The sequence below is a fragment of the Rhinolophus sinicus genome, chromosome 14 (assembly GCF_057876585.1).
Source record: "Rhinolophus sinicus isolate RSI-liver-muscle chromosome 14, RSI-T2T, whole genome shotgun sequence".
In the NCBI taxonomy this organism is placed as follows: Eukaryota; Metazoa; Chordata; class Mammalia; order Chiroptera; family Rhinolophidae; genus Rhinolophus; species Rhinolophus sinicus.
Window position 1 is genome coordinate 32,541,731 of NC_142514.1, and position 22,071 is coordinate 32,563,801.

A 22,071-nucleotide genomic window follows, 5' to 3' on the forward strand; every position below is an offset into this window, starting at 1 on the left:
TTGTGTAAGGCCTCTCTGAAAGATTGACTTTTAAACTAAGATCTGAAGGGTAAGAAAGCGGCTGCCATGTTGGGAATGACGACACAGGCATGTAGACCGTTCCAGGCAGACAGAATAGTGCGTTCCATTGGTGCTCTTGTATCTGCTCCTTTGGGGCCTGGTGTTACCACTGAGATCCAAACAGGTCTGTGCTAGGTGGCATGAAGTTTGGGTCATGTGCATGGAACATGGAACCCTAGGCTATCCCTTTATAGGACATAGTAGGAAAAGCAGCTAGATATCGATGGGGGTGGGGAGGGCTTCAACCCTGCCAAACAGACTCCTTAGGAGTTGTGTTTCCTAGGTTATTGAGGTCAGGCTTAAGCCTGAGAGGATCACATTAATTTAGAATTTCACACAAAAGACAAATTTAATGACACGCTAAGAATAGACCCGTCAGTCCTACAATTTTACTTCAAACTGCACGTATTCCTAAACAGAAGGCTTGCCTCTACCATGCCAGACCAAATGCCAGGGGTCAAACGGATCAGTCTCTCTGGTTCCCTTTGATTCTCACTATAATGTATGTCTTTCCACTACAGCCATGGCCACAGGGCAGACAGGTAATAGCCGATGTGATGGGGCAAGGGGCTGGGGAAACTGCTATGCATGGCCAGACAAAATGGTTTGTGGTTTTGTGCTTGGTGAGAACTGATTGTGATCAGTCTTCTGACTGTGCGTAGAAACATTTGGCCTTTCATATCTAGCAAAGAGACCCTAAGGGAGCCCCTTCTAACTGCTGGAACCGAGGCTCTCATATGCTTGGAGGCAGGAATTGCTAAATAGTTGCAAGTTTCTGAGCCTAGAGACAAGTCACCCTCATTCCCACAACTTTCCTCAGTTGCCTGGTGAAATGACCAGGCAGAGGAAATGGAGGCATCCTATAGTGGCATTTCTTTCCGACTTTGGTGGACCCTGCTCTTCAGAAACATCCATTTCTACCTAAAGGAGGAAATCTCACCTATGAAAAAGTGCATTTGACAAGGGCTTGGGAAATCCCACCCTGAGTTAGACTAGTCCCATCTTGTTGAGCTCTGTTTTCCTGCAATTGACTTGCTTTCTTATGTAGAGCTCCCAGGACCCAAAAAAGAGGTGTTTGAGCAGCCTCCTGGACATTTCTTTGCCTCAGAGACTGGGTTCCAGCAGAGCTGTCTGCCTGGGTAGCATGAAGTTCGAGTCATGTGCATGTGGCATGGAACCCTGGGCTGTTCCCTTATAGAACATAGTAGGAAAAGCTGCCAGGTGGGGTTGGGGAGGAGTGCCTCAAAAGGAGAAGCCCTGGCAAGATTGATTCCTCTTTTTTCTTCTTCCTCTCCCTGTCTCCCTCCACCGCCCTTAACTATGAAGCCTGGAACAAATCACCCAAATCTCTGGGTGTTAGTGCTTTCTCTGAAGATTGAGGTTAACTTCTAAAACTCCTTCATTGCTAATGTTCTAATGTTCTGTGTGTAGCAGCAAAGTTTTTCTTCAACTTCTACCAGAGCAGGCTATACCCCCACTCTCCACACAAACGAACACTTGTGTTACAGCACATCCACAGTCCAAGGAAGAATCACTTGTCTATGTTATAAAAGCTTCAAAACAGCTGCTTGATCTTTCTCCTTCACAGCAAAGCATATAACTGTGGTTCTCTATGATGAGAACTTTAGGGTGCATCCTCCCAGGAGCAGCAGGAAGCCTGCACCCAAAATGTCATGTATAGCCAAGGCTATGCCACCTCACTCCTGTTTCTAAGGGTACTATTACTCTTGGACAAACATTCTCAAAGACTGGTTTTATGGGTCCTACTAGATCCTAGGTAACCTTTGACTATTTGCTATCAATTGATTTATACTCAGACCCAGATGGGGGTCCACTTCTTCCTGGTTGGAAACCCGGTGGCCTGGGGAAGACCAAAGAGCCCTTCACATGGAGCCTTCAAAAGAGGAAATAGCTGCATTTCAGTGGCAGTTCTCCTAGTGGTGATGCCTTTAGCTGGTGTCCTCTGTCATTGCTTTTCTAAAAGTGAAGATGAGAGTGTAAAGATTTCTATTCCAAAATAACAGTATTGCATAACAGATGTTCTTACTCAAAGTCATGGACTCTTTTATAATAAGAGATGTCTTTTTGCAATGGAAAACACGCAGTAGGCCCCGTGTAGGAGAGAGACGTGAAAGCATGTACTAGACCAAGCAGTACTATTTTGAGACAAGGAAGCGAACTAACTGCTCCAAACAGTGCTGATGATGGAAAGACAGGCAGGTCCTAGGCTCAGGGTGGGGTCCTGTAGAAACTGCCTAATAGTCTTTTCTTACGTAGGACTGATGGACGGCGCTGGTCTTTGGCCTCTTTACCTTCTTCAGGCTATGGAACCAACACTCCTAGCTCTACTGTCTCAGTAAGTCGCCAAATCTGTGGCCATACCTCCTTCATCTTTTGGAAATACTTCCCTGCAGGTTATTGCTCTCTATCCCTATAGTGTTGCAAAGCCGTTCTCAATTTTTTCTCTAAAGCCAGACTCAAAGAGGTTGCTTGGGGATGAGGTTGAGTAGGGTAGAGGGCTATTGGCCCTTAACAGCCATAGACAGATCCATTAAACACCTTTGGAAAGAATTAGCCAGAATCCTCTCTGGGCATCAGTTATTCCTAGTGGAGTCAGAGGAGGGCTTGAGGGTGGAGGTTTGCTTTGCCAATGAGGCCACACATGGGGGCTCCTAAAGATGGTTCCCCTATTCTCCCCCACCTTATTTCTAGGACTGCTATCAAGAGCAGATAACCCCTTCCGTGTCCTAAAGGCCTAGTAGACCCTCCTCCTTTGTCACCTTTTCCTTTCAAAAAAGAAGGGAAGGATAATTATTTAATATTTAAATTTGATGTGTATCAGTGAAAAAGCTGGGCCTGTCTCTCAAACTTCTAGCTATGCTTCTTTTAGAAAAGATTTTAGCCTACAACGTAACAGATGTTCTAGTTGCTGCTATGTACAATTGACCCTAAAATGAGCCTTCCTCATTGAGTAACTTTTAACTGAAGCCAGGATGACAGGGTTGGCCATTTTTTTCTGTAAAAGGCGAAATAGTTAAGTATTTTAGGCTTTGCAGGCCATGTAGAATCAGGCCACAGACTGGATGACGTTCCCCATGTTTTCTACTGTTGTTCAGATCTTCTAAGCTCTGTTTCCCATATTCATGAATCCCAAGCAGGTAAAAGGAGTATCGTTTCCTCCCTTGAGCTCAATATGCTTTTAAATTAATCCAAAGATCTCATTAGTCTTTTGGCAGCTATTAAGCTTTAGATCTTTTCCTAGTAAAAAACCCTTTTCCCCATAATCCTTTATTCAAACAGGTGACTTTTTTTTAGACCCCAGGTGTGTGTGAGTGTGTGTGTGTGTGTATACACACACACACACACACACACATATGTATACATACATATATATATATATATATATATATATATATATATATATATATATATATAATATGTATATATTCTGTTCAATAAATTTTAATAGATTCAACCCGTTGCTCTTGCTTATTTTATTGAGATACTTTAAAATACATATTTTACTTCATGTTAGCTGCAATTGGGTGACGGTATGTTTTGCAATTTCTGTCCAAATCATTTATAAAAGTGTGGCTGAGATAGAGACCTGTGGAGCCCTCCCACTAGCTATTTATAATCTCATGTATTATAGTGTTCCATGAGAGAAGTGTGCACCGTTAGCCAGAAAAAAGCAATCAGATTTCTCACTTGGTTTTGAGGCTTACATTGGCAACGGAGTTCTCTCGGTGTGATGCTGCAGCTTTGACTCTAAATAGATTTAGAGACTTAACTCCAGTTCTTCTCTCCACTGGTGGACAGAAATTGAGCCAATGGTGTTAGATCTGCCTGTCTTAGCCAAGCTTGTCAGGTAAAAGGGGAATTCAGTGATCCTGGTGCTGCTGTAACAACAGCTGCATCTGTAGGACGCCTAGAGTAGCATAGCTCACTCCCTCAAATGGTCTGTTGTGATTGGCAATGGGCTCTTGTCTGGAATCTCAGTCACTGGGCCATGTTTAGAATTCTTAGTTGCTTTCAGGTCAAGTCTAATCTTTGGGTTCCAGATCTAAAAGTAATTTTTTTCCCTACAGGAAGCATGATTTATTAATTACTTGCCATTCCAAGTAGCCAAAAGCTTCATTGAGGACAAAGGCTCCATGCAGAAGAATCTGCTCTTTGCCACCTAAGGAGGCTCCCTAGGTAGTTATGGAGCTCTCATATCTCATGACCGTCTGGGTTCAACTCCCCACAAAACTTGTGAAGGACTCTAGTGTCTTGGATTCCTCAGGACTGAGAGCTCTGAAGGGTAGAGTTGAATGGGATCATGCACAGTGGAGGCAAAAGGGAGCAATGGGATGAATGCCTGCCTAGGGTTGGCTTTGGGTTGACATTGACTGGGAAGTCCCTGACCCTTTTCAGTTCTTCTCTGTTCTTAGACTGCCCTTAGACACGTCTCTAATGCTGTTTTTAATGTTTTCCCCTCTAGTCATCATGCTCCTCACAGGAAAAGCTGCACCAGTTGCCCTTCCAGCCTACAGCTGATGAGCTGCACTTTTTGACAAAGCATTTCAGCACAGAGAGTGTACCAGACGAGGAGGGACGGCAGTCCCCAGCCATGCGGCCCCGTTCCCGCAGCCTCAGGTGAGAGGTGCCCTGTGCCCACTGCCCAGGACCTGTGGAGCTCAGCTTGTTTGCATAGCGTAGGAGTCAGCAAGTTTATTCTATAAAGGGGAAAACAGTAAGTAATTTAGGCTTTGTAGGCCATACAATCTCTGTGGCAACTACCTCTGCCGTTGTAGTGCAAAGCACCCTCAGATATGTAATTTACAGAAGTAGGCAGTGGGCCAGATTTGGTCTTCAGGCCATAGTTTGCCAGCCCCTGGCATAACACATTGGCTCAGCTCTAATGAGTCAGTTCCAGTGACGCTCAAGCCCTTTTTGGCTTTGGGCACAGCTGACCTCACCACCCCAAGAGGTACCTGATGATGTTGTCAAGTAGTCCTTCTCTTTTTCCCTTTGCAAGTACGTAGCAGTAGAAATGTACTTTCGAGCCCATTCAGTAAAAGGAGAGCATATAGTATCCATTCTGATAGTTACCTGGACGCAGATCCCAGAGGCCTAGCGTATGTGAACTAAGCGAGTTAAAAAAGTTGCTGCTGAAGACACTTGTGTCTGGCTCAGGGAAGAAACCCATTTCAGAAGCAGAATTCAATGCCCATCTAAATCTGTCTCGTTTACCTGAATGACTTGGGCTCGTCAAACCAAACAAACCTTAACAGCTGATTTAGCTGTGAAATCCTTAATTAGCTCTTCTCTTTGGCATTAGCTGGAAAATCTGTGCCAAAATTCCAGGTTAAGGAAGAGGGTGTAGATTAAAATAGCATGGCTTTAATGACTGAGCTCAGCTTCCCAAAGTCCCTGGGAAGTAATAAATTTGCTCACATATTCAGAGTGGAGGCCCAGGGGAGCACTGCCTCCCAGGAAGAATCCCCTCAGGTAGTGCTGACACTGTGAGTGTTAGAGCGGGAGCTGAGCCAGACCCCCCCAGACTGGTTCAAGTTCAGGGACTGATAGAGATGATAGGACTGCAGTACAAGGATCAAAAGCACAAATGAGTGAGTGTGGAGTATGCATCGCAGTGCCTTTCTTTGTCGCACAGAGGAACACCTGAATCTTGGTGCTCTCCACGGTCCACACAGTAAAGGGTACCTTTAGGCCATATGAGATTGAGAGGACTACAGCACCTCAGGGAAATCCCTGCTGTCTTACTCTTAAAATACTTGGCAATGTACATCGATGCAGCAGCAGGCAGACCATTGCCCTCTGCAGGGACAGGCAGAAAGGAGCAGTTCTGAACCTACGTCAGCTGAGATCACATGTCAGGGGTACCAAACTGGGCAGGACTCAAATATCCATTCAGTTGTGTGGCTCAAACTTTGAAATCCTTCAAGGGGATATAACCACACATGGGCCAAAGAAGAAGGTTTAGACGACCCAGGCCTATAACTCACTAGAGGCTGGATCGGCCTCATTTGTCCCCCAGGTCAGAGCCCAAGTCAGCCCCATTGGTTGCATCTTGTTTGGAAAAAGATACACGTATACACTGTCTTCCTCTGGTTGTTTTGGTGGTGGTTTGGTTTGGTTTGGTTTGGTTTGATTTGATTTGGTTCGATTCCCAGAACATGCTGGGGTATAGCCGACCCCAGTGGCCAAAGGCCAGAAGACACAATCCTGTTCTGGGGAAGGTCACCAGTGGGTTCAGGAGTGATCTCCTCCTTTCTAGGCCTTTTCAGGCCCTGGCAGAGATCTTGTAAAAACCAGGCTTTTTATAGGAAGGTAGCCTAACTCCAGATGGCACCATTTTGAGCTGAACAAGGTGTGCTGGCAGCTCCAGGAATAAGGAAGGCTCTGGAACTCAGCACTCATTTAGGTGGGAGTGTGTGAGTACTGTGGACAGTGGGAGGGGGCTCTGGAGATGGCCATCTTTCTCCTTGATAGTTCCGTGGCACTAAAGTAACACAATTAATTGTCTCTTTCTTATTTAGTCCTGGACGGTCCCCAGTTTCCTTTGACAGTGAAATAATAATGATGAATCATGTATACAAAGAAAGATTCCCCAAGGTAAGGATCCATTTTAAAGGAGACTGGTAATGCCCTGAGGATGACTGCCTATAAGCCAGCCCCAGTGGGAAGACGGGTGAGGGAAGGAGTGCTGTTTCCAGAGGTAATAAAGAAAAGCAAAAAGGTACCAGGAGGAGGATACAAACACGGGGCTTCCAGACTGCTGGGAAAGAGGAAGGCAGCGGGGGACTAGGAGTTTGGGGATGGTAATTGCAGAGCCTCTACTTCTCCACTCCCCGGTGGGAGAGGCATCTAGAGGGAAGTATCAAAAAGGAATCCCTCCGTGTATTAGTCAGAAAGGGAAAACCTGGAGACCTTGTTTTTCACCGTGCACATTGAGATCCATGGGTCAGGGTTCCCCCAGAGCAGGATTTGCCCTCTGAGAGCACCTTCATTCCATGCAGATTTCTTAAGCAGTGCCCCGTTACTGGGCACCAGAGCATATACAGACGGGTCCACTAGACTGGCAGGAAGTTGGCCAGAGGGAGCAGTAAGGTGGGAGACAGATCTCAGAGTTGCTTACTCACATTTGGCTTTATGTTTTCGAACAGGAAAATGCTCAGGGAGGAAGGTAGGTTACTGTCCTAAGTTAGTTGAGAAATAGTCATCACAACTCTGCAGTTTGGTCATAAACCTCCTTGTATGTGGAACTAGGACCTTGCTTCCCATTTGCATTTCTTTTTGTACACCATATGCCTGTACACTCTGACATGGCCTTCTAATGATAGGCCCTGTTCCTGCAGAACACAGCCAGCTCTGTCTGAGAGAGAACCAGAGGACTGATGTAGGCTCCCTTTCCATGACAACAAGAAGCATGGAGTCACCAGACTCTTTCTTCATCCTCTGTTTAGACCTCCCCGGGTCTACATGTTCATCTGTATCGAGGGCGTGCAGGATGTGGTTCCCTGCCCCTGTAGAGAGTATTCTTTTTTCAGACTCAGGTCCAGTCTCCTGGACACACATGGGTGGCCTAGGGAAATGGTGTAAAGCCGTTGTGCTTTCCCTCTTGACCTTCACAGGGACGCACAGCAGTAAGGAAGAGCCCAGATTCTGGAACCAGAAAGACTGGGTTCAAGTCTCTTTCTACCATTTACTAGCTATATGACCCTGGGCAGAGTATTTAACTTCTCTGGGTTTTATTTGCTTCACCTATAATTGAGGATAAGAGTGTCTCATAGGGAGTTTGTGAAGATTAATGAACACTAAACTTTTCTAACTGTATCCAGGACATAGTAAGTATTAGCTATTATTTCTCAGTAAGTGTTAGCTATTATTTCTCTGCTGCTCTGTGGTCTATGCTGTCCGGCCTTGGAGAATAAGAGCAAGAAAGAGGGGCAGAACAAACAGCTAGGAAATCCCTTTGTTATGCTCGGTCCTTTATAAAGAAGTTTGGGAGTGTGTAGTGTTTAGAAATGTATCTCACATGTTTCCTTCTCATATATTTCGTATTGTATTGTCATTCTAGCATTGCATGTTTGGGTTTTATTTGCATGTCTCCAAGTCATTCATGTAAGATGAACTATTTTGTTAGAGAAAATGTGTTAAAATCCTTTCCATTTCCTCTCCCCTCCCTAAATTCCCCCCACACACACACACACACCATATACCATACACATATGAATGTGTGTAATATATGTATACGGATAACACACACTGCAAATCAGAAATCGCCACCTGGTGGCAAAGGAGAAAAGGCCAAGTCCTAGATAGGCAGCTAGGAACTTAACTGATGTCTATTTGTCATTTTGACATGACTGTGCATTGCGTCCCCAAGAAGCTTCTGAGCCAGAGCCCCATTCTGCTCTGCTGGGGATCCAGCTGAGCAGGCGGGCTCACACCTTCAATAAACACTCTCTGAGCATCTGCTGAGCTCACTTGGGTTCTAAGGTCAAGTGATGAATCAAATTCTCTCTGACTTGAAGAAGTTTCCAGTCCAGAAGGTTTAGAAACCATCAGTGACCATACACTAAGTCACTACAGTTGGGAGGTCCAGTGGAAGCATGGAAGAGAGGAAACCGTTTGCCCAAAGACTTCCCAGAGGAGAGATAGATGATGCTTAAAATGACGTTAGAAGGAGTAATAGGAGTTTGCCAAGCAAGCTTGGCAGGGTAGAAAAGCTACATTCAAGGAACAGCATAAACAGACAGAGGCATGAAACAGCCTAATAAATGAGGAGAACAACGAACACTTCAGTGTGCTTAGAGCAAAAAAGCGTACCCTTCAAGGAGTACAGGGAGGTAGACAAAGCCAGGTGAGAGAGGGCCTTGATTATAATGTTTGACTTGACTTGAAAGTGATCTTTTCACATCTGCAGTCACCAGGTTCCCCAAATGCAGCCTCAGGATCCAGGATCACAGAGCCCATCGTCCTTAGGCTATTACCAAGTCCTTAAGGCTTAGCTCCAGCTGAGCTGCAACTAGAAGTGTCACTTTTCCTGCTTTTATTTCCAGGCAACCGCACAAATGGAAGAGCGCCTGGCAGAGTTCATTTCCTCCAACACTCCAGACAGTGTGTTGCCCTTGGCAGATGGAGCCTTGAGCTTTATTCATCATCAGGTGATTGAGATGGCCCGAGACTGCCTGGATAAGTCGCGGAATGGCCTCATTACATCACAGTACTTCTACGAACTCCAAGAGAATTTAGAGAAACTTCTGCAAGATGTGAGTGTCCTTATGCTGGAACTCTGGTGAATCCTCCATGCAGTAGTGGTCTATGCTGCCCAGCCTTGGAGAATAAGCGTGAGAAAGAGGGGCAGAACAAACAGCTAGGAACTCCCTCGGTTATTACGTTACGTCCCAAGCGAAGGTTCAGGCATCAGTGATGATCCCATCTTCTCAGCCTGCTTGCCACCTCCTTGCTAGTGTGCAGGGCCCACCCCCCAGGTGTGGTACTGATGGACTTGGGTTCCTCCTCAGTCCCCTGCATTACTGAGGAAGCCTACTTGGTATCAAAAGAATTCAGTTCTGTGTGTCTCTTCATCTTTTAATTCTAAATACTCTGCCTGAGGCGCCAACATTGGTGGTATTTTTAAATATCTGACCTGGAGATTCATGACCCAAAGCCAATGGCCGTAGTGGGCTCCTCTAGTAGAAAAACGTGTAAGCAAGGCCTTCAGACTGTTTCCCCTCAGCCAAAGGAAAGCAGGCCCGAGGCTTGTACTATGGGTTGATCTGTTTACATGGTAAGACGTTCTCTAGTGGGGACCTATGTGTTTAGAGACCAGATCCTCCCCAGTGTGAAAAGTCTCTGGGAGGCTAAAGGTAACTAATCCAGAGATGGTCAAGAGCAGAGCAGACACTGGGTTCTTAACCACTGCTCCATGCTCTGGTGCTTGCTTTCATCGGCCTCTCCAGTAAGGTGGGCAGATACCTTCCCGCTCAGATCACAGTTGCCCCATTTTACACCATTAGTACAGTTTAGGGGAGAAGACATGTGCCTGTGTCCTCAGGGCTCTTCATGTCACTGGAGTATTTCCCAGTCCAGATTCCCCTTACCCCCAGACCCATGACCTCGCACTGGTGTAGTACCAACTGAGCTGAGAACTCAGGGCTAAATGATCAAACAGGACTTCAGTGCATTAGTCTAGAAAGTAGGAGCAGGGAATTTTTTTTAATGTAGGAAACAGGTGAATCTAGAGAAAGGATGACTAAAGATAATGATTATTGCAGTCAAATATTGGGAGATTTCTCAGATGTAATAGGTAGAAGATTGTTCTCTGTCCTCTAAAAGGCATACTAATCCAGTGGGCAAGAGCTATAGTGAGAAAGGTTTTGATTTAATACAGTAGTACCTTGGTTTTCGAACGTCTCCGTTGATGAACATTTCAGTTTACGAACGCCATAAACCCAGAAGTAAATGCTTCGGCTTTTTTAACACACCTCGGAAGTCTAACATGTCACGCGGCTTCTGCTGAGTGCAAGATCCTGAGGCCTAGCTGTCGGCTGTTTTCAAACATTTCAGAACTCGAATGGTCTTCCAGAATGGATTACGTTCGAAAACTGAGGTACCACTGTAGATGAAAAAGAACTTCCTTCTACCAAAATGTTGTTTTCTGATTTCAAAAGCATACTTAAATTCAAACATTGTATAAATATATATGAATATTGTATAAAGCCTCATGAAAATCACTGGAAGGTGTTTCTATTCAACTTTCTAACAGTTCTCCAACAGTGGATAGAAATCAAGGATTGCAGCCTCAGGTAATGGACCAATGTAGAGTGACTTCCAAGGTTGCTTGTACATCTAAAGTAATCTTCTGAAATGCTGAAGTTAGAGCCCTGCCTAACCTCCAGGCGTCTTCCCAGACTCATTGCTCCTGAGGGTCAGTTGTTTGGTGCAGAAGGAAGAGCACTGATGATGGAGCCATTCATCTGTGCCCTGATTTGCCGGGCCCTGGGAATGCACCAGAAAGTTCAGTGCAGGTTTATAGCTCAAGGCATTTGCTGGTGACTGGGGTTACAGGCCCACTAACACGTACTTAGAGTAAAAGTAACAGCTTCATCGTTGGCGTGTACTGTGTGCCAGCCACTACCCTGAGTGCTTCATGGGAACTATCTCACTTGTGTTTATTATAGTAAGTGTCATGGATGAGCACCAAATAGAGGTCAGTTCTGAGCACAGAGGAGGATGTAGTGACACCACATGGAGCGTTCAGGAAAAGTTGAGTCTTGATGAGTAGGTAGGAGTTCACTAGACCTAGGAAACAGTATAAACAACCTCTCTGAGGTGTAAGAAACTTGGTACATTCCAGGAATTGTAGATAAAGTGGTTTGGCATGGCCAGAGTGAAGAATACCTGTAGGGGAAAGTTGTTAGATGAATTTGAAGAGTTGGGAGGGGCAAATGTTGGATTTTGTAATGAAGGCAGTGGGGAATCACTGAATGGTTTTAAATTGAAATGGCATGATAAGATTTACATTTAAAATTAATAAAGACATGCTAGACACTACATTATCTCATTTAATTTATCTAATTTAATCTTCTCAGCAACACTGTAAGGAAAGTATTGTTATTCTCTAAATCTATAGATGAAGCAACTGAAGCTCAAAGGAGCCCAAGGTAGCTCATTGCTTAAGTAGCAGAGCTGGAGCCCAAGCCCAAGGTTGTCTTATTCCAGACCTAAGATCGTACATTTTCAAACACTTAGTCCACAAGCATTGACTGATATTGGCTACGTAAGAGGCACTACACTAGGCTTAGCACGTGAGGGAAGAAAACAAGAAGGCCCTACAGTAGCTATAGAGACAGACAAATTATAAAATGACATGATAGTACTATGTGGTAAGAGCAAGCAGCTAGGAGAACAGAGAAAAGAGAGCAGTTACTTCTTGTTCTTGTGGGGGGAGGGGGCAAGGGACTTAGGTGTGGCTTCACAGAGTTGATATTTGGGCTAAGTCTTAAAAGAATTAACGAGATTTTACCAAGTATCCAGCCTCTATCTTCATTTCATAACCAACTTTTTAAATTGTTTATTTATTTTTATTTTTTTTTAACATTTTTTAATTAGGTTCAGGTACACAAAACAATGTAATAGTTAGACATTTGTCATTTATATCCCTCACACAGTGACAACCTCCCTTCCCCCATCCACTACCCCTCTGACGTCGCATGCAGCCATTACGTTTTTAAATGATCTTCATTTGCTGTTTTTCTTTCCTACAACCTATTCACTACTCTATCTTATGCCTTCTACTTTTCCTTCCCGCCATTTCACTAAAACTGTTTCAGGCAAAAATTACCAAGGAACTGATTGGCTGACTGCCAAATCCTAAGACCTCTTTCAGTTCTCATCTTTCTTCACCTCTTTACAGAACTTTACACAATGAATACCTCTCCTTGATCTTTTTTTCTCCCCTGGTTGTCATGACACTGTTCTCACAAGTTCCTTCTCTGCCCACCTCTTAAATGCTGGTATTCCACGGGCCCCATCCTGAGCACCCATTCTTTCTCCTTTCTTCACACTCTCCCACTCCATATCTTCAGTTGGCATCCATGTGCCTAGGACTCCCATCAGTGGCTGCTTCCCTCCTCTTCTCCTGGGCTCCAGATCAGTGTTCCCAGCCGCGTTTTGGACTTCTCCATTTGACTCCTGAGATTGGTTAGCATTCTTCAGTGGCATGTAATAGAAAGCCAACTCAAGGTAGTTCAAACAGGAAAGGGAAACTAATTGTAAAGGAGGTGAATCTTAAAGAATTAAAGACAAAAATGCAGCCAGGCCTTAGAAAGGGACCAGAACCTGTGAAAGCCCAAGAAGCATTCATTCTCTTCTCTCATCTCTATTTTTCTGTGCTTTTATTTCTCTATCTCTGTGGTAGATATGGCTATCCTTTTTCACCCACGAGTAGATTATATGGTTCTGCCGCACTGATTGTAACAGTTGTCTTTCCGTCCATTTTTAAATTCCTAGGAAAGTAATCCATACTAATCAGTTATTGGAGGGGGCAGAAAACCACACGATGCCAATGTGTCTCCTAGAAGTCAGAGCAGTTTCCATAAAAAAAGAGAAAGACTCCTGGGCTGAGCAGATACCCAAGAAAGTACCTAGTATAGGTACCACAAACCATTTAAATACAAAACAGAGCTTATCTTTCCCACTTGCCTGCTTTTTCTCTAAAACCAAATGTAATAGGTTCTCTACTTATCCTCACCTAAACTCTCTGCTTATCTTTTTATAGTTCCTATTTCATTTATGGGTTCACTTAAAATTTCCTTAAAAATGTAGTTGCCGTTACTTTCTGTTCCTGCTTCTTCCACCCTCAGGTCTATTCAGTCATCTACCTATGAACCAGTAGATGGAATGGCCCCAGCCCATTTCTTTCCATTCTTGCTACCTGGATTTATGCCTTTTTCATCTACACTATTACAATAGTCTGTTAATGGGTTTTCCTGCTTTTAGACTTGCCCTCTTTAGTGTACTATGCACACTCCAGCCAGAGTGGTCTTTCTAAAACACCTGTCTGGTCACATCACTCTTCTGTTTGGAGGTCTTTCTATTCCTAACAGACTGTCTGAAGTAGAAAGTAAACGTCAGTGAAGGCTCCATTGAGAGCTTCCCCTTAGTCTGGGGCCTAGAGGGAAATGATGCTTGTTGGATGGAGGACCAGGTAAAGCGGTGTGTCTGTGTGACATCCTTGGTGTCATGTAGTGTTCTAATACTCACATGAATTCTGATGGGCAGCCTGCTCCCTCTCAGAGCCCACTGGCCTTTTCTGAGTTCTTCACTTAGCAGAGCAGTCCATACCACCAAATTATTTTTCCCTATAGTAGCTCTGCCCAGCCCGGTCCTGCTTAGCTCAACCGCACTGGGCCACTGGATTACTTAAGCAACCTCTGCCTTCTCTACAGGCTCATGAGCGCTCCGAGAGTTCAGAAGTGGCTTTTGTAATGCAGCTGGTGAAAAAGCTGATGATTGTCATTGCCCGCCCAGCTCGTCTCCTGGAATGCCTGGTGAGTGAACTCTGGGAAGGTTATTGGTTGGGGCTTTGTGGGGTGGTAGAGAGGTGGGAATGGGGGTGATAAAGGAAGTATTATGCTAATAGCAAAACTGGTGGTACCCATTGCCATTTCTGCTGCTGAAGTCCTTGTTTAAATATGATATGCAAACATTGGGGGACCAATGAGTTCCTGTGAGGAAAAGTGGATAATCCTGAGGGGTGTGGCAGGGAGCAGTATTAGTCTGGGCCACCCCCACACTAAGCAGGCCCCGGGTCAGTGGGGGCCTTAGGAGTGAAAAGCACAGGCAAGTTTTGTTTGCTCAAGTTGAATCCTTAATTTAATCAGTCAGCACCACTTTACCGAGTACCTTCATGCTAGACACTGGAGATACAGACATAAATACAAGAGTCCCTTATGCTAAGATGCTTCCTCTGTCGTGGAGTTAAAGGTGTCTTTTAGTGCCTTAAATATAAGGCCTGAAGATATGTAAATGATAATTACAGTATTGCAAGATGTGTCGCACCTGAGGTGAGCACAAGGGAACATGGTGAAGGAAGTGCTCCAGCCCTCCTTGGGATGGACGTTCAGTGAAAGACGCCTGGGGGGCCTGAAGCTTGTTCAGCAACTTGAAGGATGATTATGAGTTTGGGAGGCAAGGCGCATGGGAAAGGGCACTCAGTGGAGCACAGGGTGTGTTTGAAGAATTGGTGAGGGATTAACCTGGAAGGTAGGCCATGGCAAGGCCACAGAGTATTGGGCTCTTGGCTCAGGAGTTTGCATTTATCCTTAAGGCCACTTTAAGCCATCAGAAAGTTTTGGTAAGAATGTGATAGTCAGATTTACTTTTTTAAGCCAAGTTTCTTAAGGTGTAATTTACATACAATAAAACATCCCTTTTGAGTATACAGGTCAGTGAGTTTTAACCTGCATAGCCACTGCCCCAGTTGAGATAGAGAACATTTCTTTCACCTCAAAAAGTTCCCTGTGCCCCTTTGCAATCATTCCCTTTCTCCTCCCACTCCCAGGCAACCACTTATCTGCTCTTTCACTGTGGATAAGTTTGCCTTTTGTACAGTTTTATATAAATGAAATCAGATAGTATGTTCTGACTTCTTTCAGCATGATTTTTTAAAGATTCATGCATGTGGTTGCATGGATCAGTAATTGGTTCCTATTTATTTCTGAATAATTAATATTCCATCAGATTTACTCTAAGTAAGATTACTCTGGCTGCAACATAGATAGTGAATTGGAGGAGAGGGCAGGATAAGCCAGGGAAATCCATGCAGCGTCACTTAAAGCAATTCAAGTGAGAGACAGGAGTGGCCTGAACTGGGACAGTGGGACAGAGAAGAAGGGGAGGAATTAATGAGGTAGACATTCTGATACAGGGACTGAGGAAGGTGTAAAGTTAAAAGGACTTCCAGGTCTGGCTTAGATTATATCCAGATAGATAGCGGTGTAGTTCTCCAAATCATCGAGGCCAGAGCAGAAGAAAGTGGTGGAGGGTGCTGCTGAAGCAGAAGGCCTCCCTCAAGAACATGAAGTCCATGGTTCAGCAGGTTCTGCAGTCAGACCTGGTTTTGAATGCTTTCTGTTCCTTCCAACCTCTGTGCCCATGGACAAGCCAGTGCATCACTGTGAGCCTTCATTTCCTCTCCAAGGGCACAGAGGTGTTAGCAGGGTTTTCGCCCTGATTGAAGCACTTCGTAGGCACTCAGTATAGGGGACCCTCATTATTATGTGCTCCGTGCAGACAGGACTGCTGTGCGCTGGTCCACTGGGCTCTCCAGCTGCCTGCACTTCAGGAGCTGAAGGCATGCATGCACCACCTGGGCTGGGATCCGTAACTGAGAGTGTGCCGGGACTGGTCCTGCGGACTGGGTGTGTAAACACACCTGACAGTACATCTGGCTGGTAGAAGGCTTTGGACCAGGTGAAGAGGCTGAGCTCTTTTGAAAGCAAAAACTCTGGTTCTTTTTTTTTTTTTCCTTTCTTTTGCCTCCCACCACCACCACCCCTGCCCCCACTCCGGTTCAAGATGTTGTCTCTCAGTCTAGTTGTGTAGGACACAGCTCCCTGGAGCACTAAGGCTAATCCGTTGCCAGCAGCTCATGGCAACTCTCGCCCTCTCACGATGGCTTCCGGCCACTCACGGCACCACTCAGCAGCCCAGGTCAGCCCAGCTCCAGGGAGAGCTATTGTTCACAATCTTAGCTGTAGAGGGCGCATACTGGCCCATGTGGGAATCGAACCAGCGGACTTCGTCGTTAGGAGCACGGAGATCCAACCACCTGAGCCACCGGGCTGGCCCCAAAGCTCTGGTTTTTATTGCTGGGAAGACAGCTATGCTTTGAACGTCCAATCTGGAGCTGACCTGTCAGACAGCTTTGTCCCCATTTGCATGATCCCTGAATCATGATGTTTCTGGGTATTCAAGGGTAGGGATGACCCATCACAAAGGGAAAGTCTTCTTGTTCATCCTATGCTGGGTATATGGTACAAAATCAAAGGCCAGCGGCCTCCACTTGTAGCTTTCACCACTGACTACCTCTCTCCCCTGGTACAGGAGTTCGACCCTGAAGAGTTCTACCACCTGTTAGAAGCAGCTGAGGGCCACGCCAAAGAGGGACAAGGGATTAAATGTGACATTCCCCGCTACATCATTAGTCAACTGGGCCTCACACGGGATCCCCTAGAGGGTGAGCATGCTACCTGGTGGCTGCAAAGAGGCCACCAAGCTCTTAGAGGAGGGAAACTCCTGGAGAAGAGGCTTAGATTGGACAAGGATATGGCACAACATCAGGGGCCTCAGAGCTATAGTAGGAACCCTGTCTTCTCTGTCATAAAAATGCCCCTCCTTTGGAATTGTTCACTTCTGCCTGACATAACTCGATCTGGATTGCCTTGGCCCCCCTGGATTGGATTTAGAGCCTAAGGTCAAAAAAGCTCATGAACAAAAGGACCACAATCACATTTTCAAACATGGCCATTTCCTTTGCATGCTCACCTCTCCTGCTGCGTCTTACAAGTCGTGTCCTGACTCAGGGTTTCAGAAGATGGTCTCCATTCCTTGGGGCTTCGCACTGAGCCAGTGCGTGAACCGTGGGCTTCCCTGCACCTGGTCTGTCCTTCCCTGCTTCCATGCAGCCCAGCCCCATCCAGCAAAGCCAAGTCTTGGCCAAGTGGACTGACAGCCCAGTTTGGGGCCCTGTTTTTTAGGAATTGTCCCAAGTTTGAAGGAAGCTTTATAGAATTTGCCAGGCCCTATAAATGACACTGGACTTTTAGAACTAGGAGTGGCAATATTATTTGGCAAACAAGTCCAAAAGCTGTGACTACAGAGGAGAGCGGCACAGGACCAGATTTGCATCCCAGACTGATGCAGAAAGCATTAATGCCTGTCCTACATGCACCTGTCATGTGATATGAGTGGACTGCTGACATGCCTGACAGTGCCATGCACACATTTCTCCTGTGTCCTTGCTTTGTTTCTAGAAATGGCCCAGTTGAGCAGCTATGACAGTCCTGATACTCCAGAGACAGATGATTCAGTCGAGGTAAAGATCCTGAGCTTCTGCCCCAATCCTGGAGCCTGAGTCCTGTGAAGCAAAGGGCTATGAGTTCTCTTGAAGAGAACATCTGGAGGAGGAGGCGGGTGTGAGTGTGTGCGGTGGAGGGTGAGGGGGGGTGCGTACACTGCTTGAAAAGTCATTCAGCTCCTGGGGAAGGATGGGCAGGAGCCTGCAGCAGAGCTAAGAGCTGAGCTGATGCTGGGGCCACAGCTTCCCTAAGCACATGGGCTCTGAGAACCATGCCTGCTTCCTGCCTTTTCCCTTGCCTTCCAGGGCCGTGGGGCATCTCTGACATCTAAAAAGACACCCTGTGAAGAGGACTTCGAAACCATTAAGCTCATCAGCAATGGCGCCTATGGGTAAAGGCAGGGGTCAGGGTGTGGCCTAGACTGGAGCTAAGTTAGCTGTTGGGCTCTTCCTTCTAGAAGTATGTGATGCCCAGTCATCTGGCCAGCAGATGCCAGGATGGACCCTCTCCTTCCCCGAAACCTCCTAGAGAGTCAAGCGTTCCGTTTCCTCTGATACCTGAGCATTGTTTCTTTCCCAGGCGATCCCCACTCCTCTTGATAGCACTTCTCTCGCTGAGCTCGGGGCAAGGGTTGAGCAGGGTCCTCAAGACTTGTTATATCAGGAAATTGAGGAGCTGTGTGGGCAGGGGCCCAGATCCTTCTTATTAATAAGCACATCCCTGCTCCCTGTTCTGTGCATTTATAAGGTGTGAGGTGGGGGGCAGTTGGGCCGCCGCAGCTCTGGATGGTGGCGCTGAGGGTCCATGGACCGGAATGCACTGTTTCCCAGGGCTGTATTCCTGGTGCGGCACAAGTCCACCCGGCAGCGCTTTGCCATGAAGAAGATCAACAAGCAGAACCTAATCCTGCGGAACCAGATCCAGCAGGCCTTCGTGGAGCGTGACATACTGACTTTTGCCGAGAACCCCTTTGTGGTCAGCATGTTTTGCTCCTTTGAGACCAAGCGCCACCTCTGCATGGTGATGGAGTATGTTGAAGGTACTGGGGAAAAGGTGGTGGCCTGGCATGGAGACCAAGGCACAATCTGAGACTTAGCCCTTTGCTGGGACCAATAGCTTCGTATAGGGGTAAAGTTCAGGGCCCAGCTTCCCAATCTTTGACATTGGTTTCTGCCTTAGGATCTCAGAGACCCATTTGGCTATGGTGGGCACAAGGCTCCCTGCCCCTCACAGGGAGAGAGCTCTGCAGCAGTAGTTGCCATGCGGCTGCCCATGTCACATGCAGTGAGAGGCACTCTGGGACAGGATGTATCAGCCTGGCAAGCTATAGAATCCTGCACTCCAAAAGCATCAGGCAGGAACAAAGGAGATAGCAGAGCCAGAGAAGCCCGGGGTGGGATGCTGGGAGGATTTCATCTGGGCCCTCAGAAGAAAGGAAAGCCACTGCCTTGGTTGATGGCTTGTGAAGGAGACACTACTACCTAAGGCCACACAAAATGCTCTGGGGATGGAGCAGAAGGTCACCGTGGGGCACAGTTCTGGAGAGGGGCAGCAGCTTGGCTAGTGGCCTTCCCTCTGCCCTTCTCACTGCTGTATATAGCTTCCAAAGATATGTTGTCTAAGTCTTCAAGGTGAAGCTGAACAGAACTTTTAATTAATGGGTGTATGCTGGGAGTTTACAATGTTACTTCACTGAAAAATTAAAGGTCAGCTAACAGGAAGGAAATAAATGAACAATACCAAAGTCTCAGCCAGATGTGTTTACAATATACAGGATTCCCATCGTAAAATAACTTAGTCTTACAAGTCAACTTACAGGCATAGAGGCCTGAGTTCCTTCCCACTATGGCCTGAACAACGGCCTAGACAGCCATTGACCTTACCTCCTGCTCCTCTCCTGTCTCCCACCCAGGCCAACAACAGAGGGGCTAGAATCAGTCTCTATCTAGCACCAGGGTCTTCCATGAGGCTCTCTCCTCTGGGACCTTACAGACTCTAAGCTTGGGACCATCTAGAACAGGGAACTGGATCCTTCCTTCATGGTGGTGTGGCCTTGTTGCAGGAGGAGACTGTGCCACTCTGCTGAAGAACATCGGGGCCCTGCCTGTGGACATGGTGCGTCTGTACTTCGCAGAAACTGTGCTAGCCCTGGAGTATTTGCACAACTATGGCATCGTGCACCGCGACCTCAAGCCTGACAAGTACGCCCACTATCTGTGTCCCTTGTCCAGGGTCACCCTCTTGAGTCTCTAGATAAATGGAGGCAGACATAGCCTATTTGAATCGTTACTGGGAAAGTGTTTATGTGGGTATCCATCTAGGCCTCGGGCTTGATCTGCTCTGACCACCCCAAATGCAAAGACCATTGCCAACAAGGTCTGCCAGGGGCATTGTAAAGTTTTGGTCACATGTAAGATCACTGAGGAGCGCTACTCAAGAAACCAAGCAGGAACAAAAGAATCAACATATCTAATAGATGGCTAAAAAAGTGTTCTGATATTTACTGATATCTACTCTGTGCCAAGCACATTATTATGAACTATAAAATAGTCCCTAGCCTGTAAAACCTAAGTCTAGTGTGGGAGACAGAAATACCTGTGTATAGACTGCTTTTCAGAAGGATTAGTCAGTTGGAAAAAAGTGGGAAGAGCTTTTTAAATCTGGGGAGTGGGATTTGCAAAGGCACATAGGTGTGAGAGAATGTGACCCATTCAGGAACTACAAATAGCACAATGCGGCAGAAGCTGAGATTGCTGGTTGCTCAGAGTAGTAAGAGATAAGGCCAGAGGTTAGGCCGGGATTAGATCACCAGGGGTCTTTTTGTTAAGTTTGGGTTTTATTTTAAAGGGTCCTAGAGAGTCTTTCAAAAGCCTGTTAACCAAAGGTGTGATAGAATGACACGCTCAGATTTTGGTTTTAGTTTAGGAAAATCAATCAGTGGACAGAGATGGTGAGATCATTGCAGTAGACGAGTCCAAAACAATGGCTGCACCAGAACAGTCAGGATGGAAAAGAGAGGGGTTAGTGTCGGGGCGCAGAAAGGAAATGATAAGGTTGGGGTGGGGGTGCAAAGAGAAGCGAGAGCTCAGAAGGTGTCTGGGATATCTTCCAGATTTCCAGCTTGGGACTGGGGCATGGTGATAAGCCTCTGTAGTGGAAAGTGGCTTTGACACGAGACAGACCTAAGTTCAAATGACCATTCGTTAACTGTGAGCTCCAGTCTGTGAATCCTCTGAGCCTCATGTTCGTCCTCTTTAAAATGGTGGTAATAATACCTCCTTTTGTTGTGTTAGTCACTATATAAGACCTTTCAGGAGCCAGAATATTTTTATAAATAGTCAATAAAGCACTTATCACAGAGCTCAGTAGGTAACAGAGATTATTGTTTTTCACCGAGACAAGGACCAGTTAGTTAGGAGGCATTACTTTGTTTTGGACAAGTTGAGTTTGTGCTGCCTGTAAAACATCTGGGCAGTTAGTAGGCGTGGAGCTGTAGAAGTCAGGGCCAGAGATACTGACTCGGGAATCACAGAGTAAAGGGATCACAGAGTGCAGCCTTTGCACAAAATGAAATGTGAAGGGAGAAGAGAGACAATTCTCTGTGAGAGCCTATTTCTGGTTTCTCCCAGTCAACCCTCCTTGTAAGACCAACCATGGACATGGAACAAGAGTATGTGCCCCTCTTCTTTCTCCCCAAGTCAGGGTCTTGTGAGCCACCCAGGTGAAGAAATGGGACTGGAAATGGCGAGAGCCATAGGAGGCTGATCATTCTGTGGAAGAGAGTCTGTTCCTCAGCTTGCTGATACCTGCCCCCAGTATAGAATACAGCTGAGTGCAGTAAACAAATGAGCTGGGGGAATGGGCGAAGGGCAGGTTAGTTGCTTGTGCAGAATGCACAAGGCCAGAACTATTTATTAGAACTTTCACAGCTGCCTGTCCCCCTTCTGAAGCTACCCTGCTCAGGTCCCCCAGTAAGCCCATAAAAGCCTGAGTGGGAAAATTTGGCACATACTAAAATCAGCACTCTTAGAAAACTAGGAAGTAAGTCCATCCTTCTGTTTCTCTGGTTTTCTAGTCTCCTGATTACATCCATGGGGCACATCAAGCTCACTGACTTTGGCCTTTCTAAAATTGGCCTCATGAGTCTGACAACAAACTTATACGAGGGCCACATTGAAAAGGATGCCCGCGAGTTCCTGGACAAGCAGGTAAGAAAGGATGGTTGAGACTTTGGGGGTTGAATTTCAAGCCTTAGAATAAGGACTGGGGGCCACGTGCTTACCCTGTAGGACTGGGAGTGCCTATCTTTTTCACCTGTTGGTTGATTCTAGGGAGACAGTGAGATAGGGAGCACACTTGGAAAATAGGGTGTACCATGAGAATCACATAGATGTAAAATCCAAGATCATCTTCCTGC

The 22,071-nt window shown here is 46.2% G+C and overlaps 1 protein-coding gene across 12 annotated transcripts in view; it reads left to right on the forward strand.

Annotated features, from left to right (window-relative positions):
• The window catches only part of MAST2 (microtubule associated serine/threonine kinase 2), a 181,809-nt gene that overhangs the window by 152,504 nt on the left and 7,234 nt on the right, over window positions 1-22,071 (forward strand). For 8 of the 12 annotated variants that reach the window (XM_019749394.2, XM_019749392.2, XM_074334658.1 and 5 more), the window contains 12 exons: window positions 582-602; window positions 2,338-2,416; window positions 4,544-4,698; window positions 6,603-6,678; window positions 9,129-9,338; window positions 14,022-14,123; window positions 16,681-16,813; window positions 17,610-17,671; window positions 17,960-18,045; window positions 18,485-18,693; window positions 19,717-19,855; window positions 21,730-21,862. In XM_019749394.2, the coding sequence (XP_019604953.2) occupies window positions 582-602; window positions 2,338-2,416; window positions 4,544-4,698; window positions 6,603-6,678; window positions 9,129-9,338; window positions 14,022-14,123; window positions 16,681-16,813; window positions 17,610-17,671; window positions 17,960-18,045; window positions 18,485-18,693; window positions 19,717-19,855; window positions 21,730-21,862 (1,405 nt within the window). The remainder of the gene's footprint in view (window positions 1-581; window positions 603-2,337; window positions 2,417-4,543; window positions 4,699-6,602; window positions 6,679-9,128; window positions 9,339-14,021; window positions 14,124-16,680; window positions 16,814-17,609; window positions 17,672-17,959; window positions 18,046-18,484; window positions 18,694-19,716; window positions 19,856-21,729; window positions 21,863-22,071) is intronic. The other 4 variants (XM_019749395.2, XM_019749393.2, XM_074334656.2 and 1 more) reach the window with 1 other exon arrangement.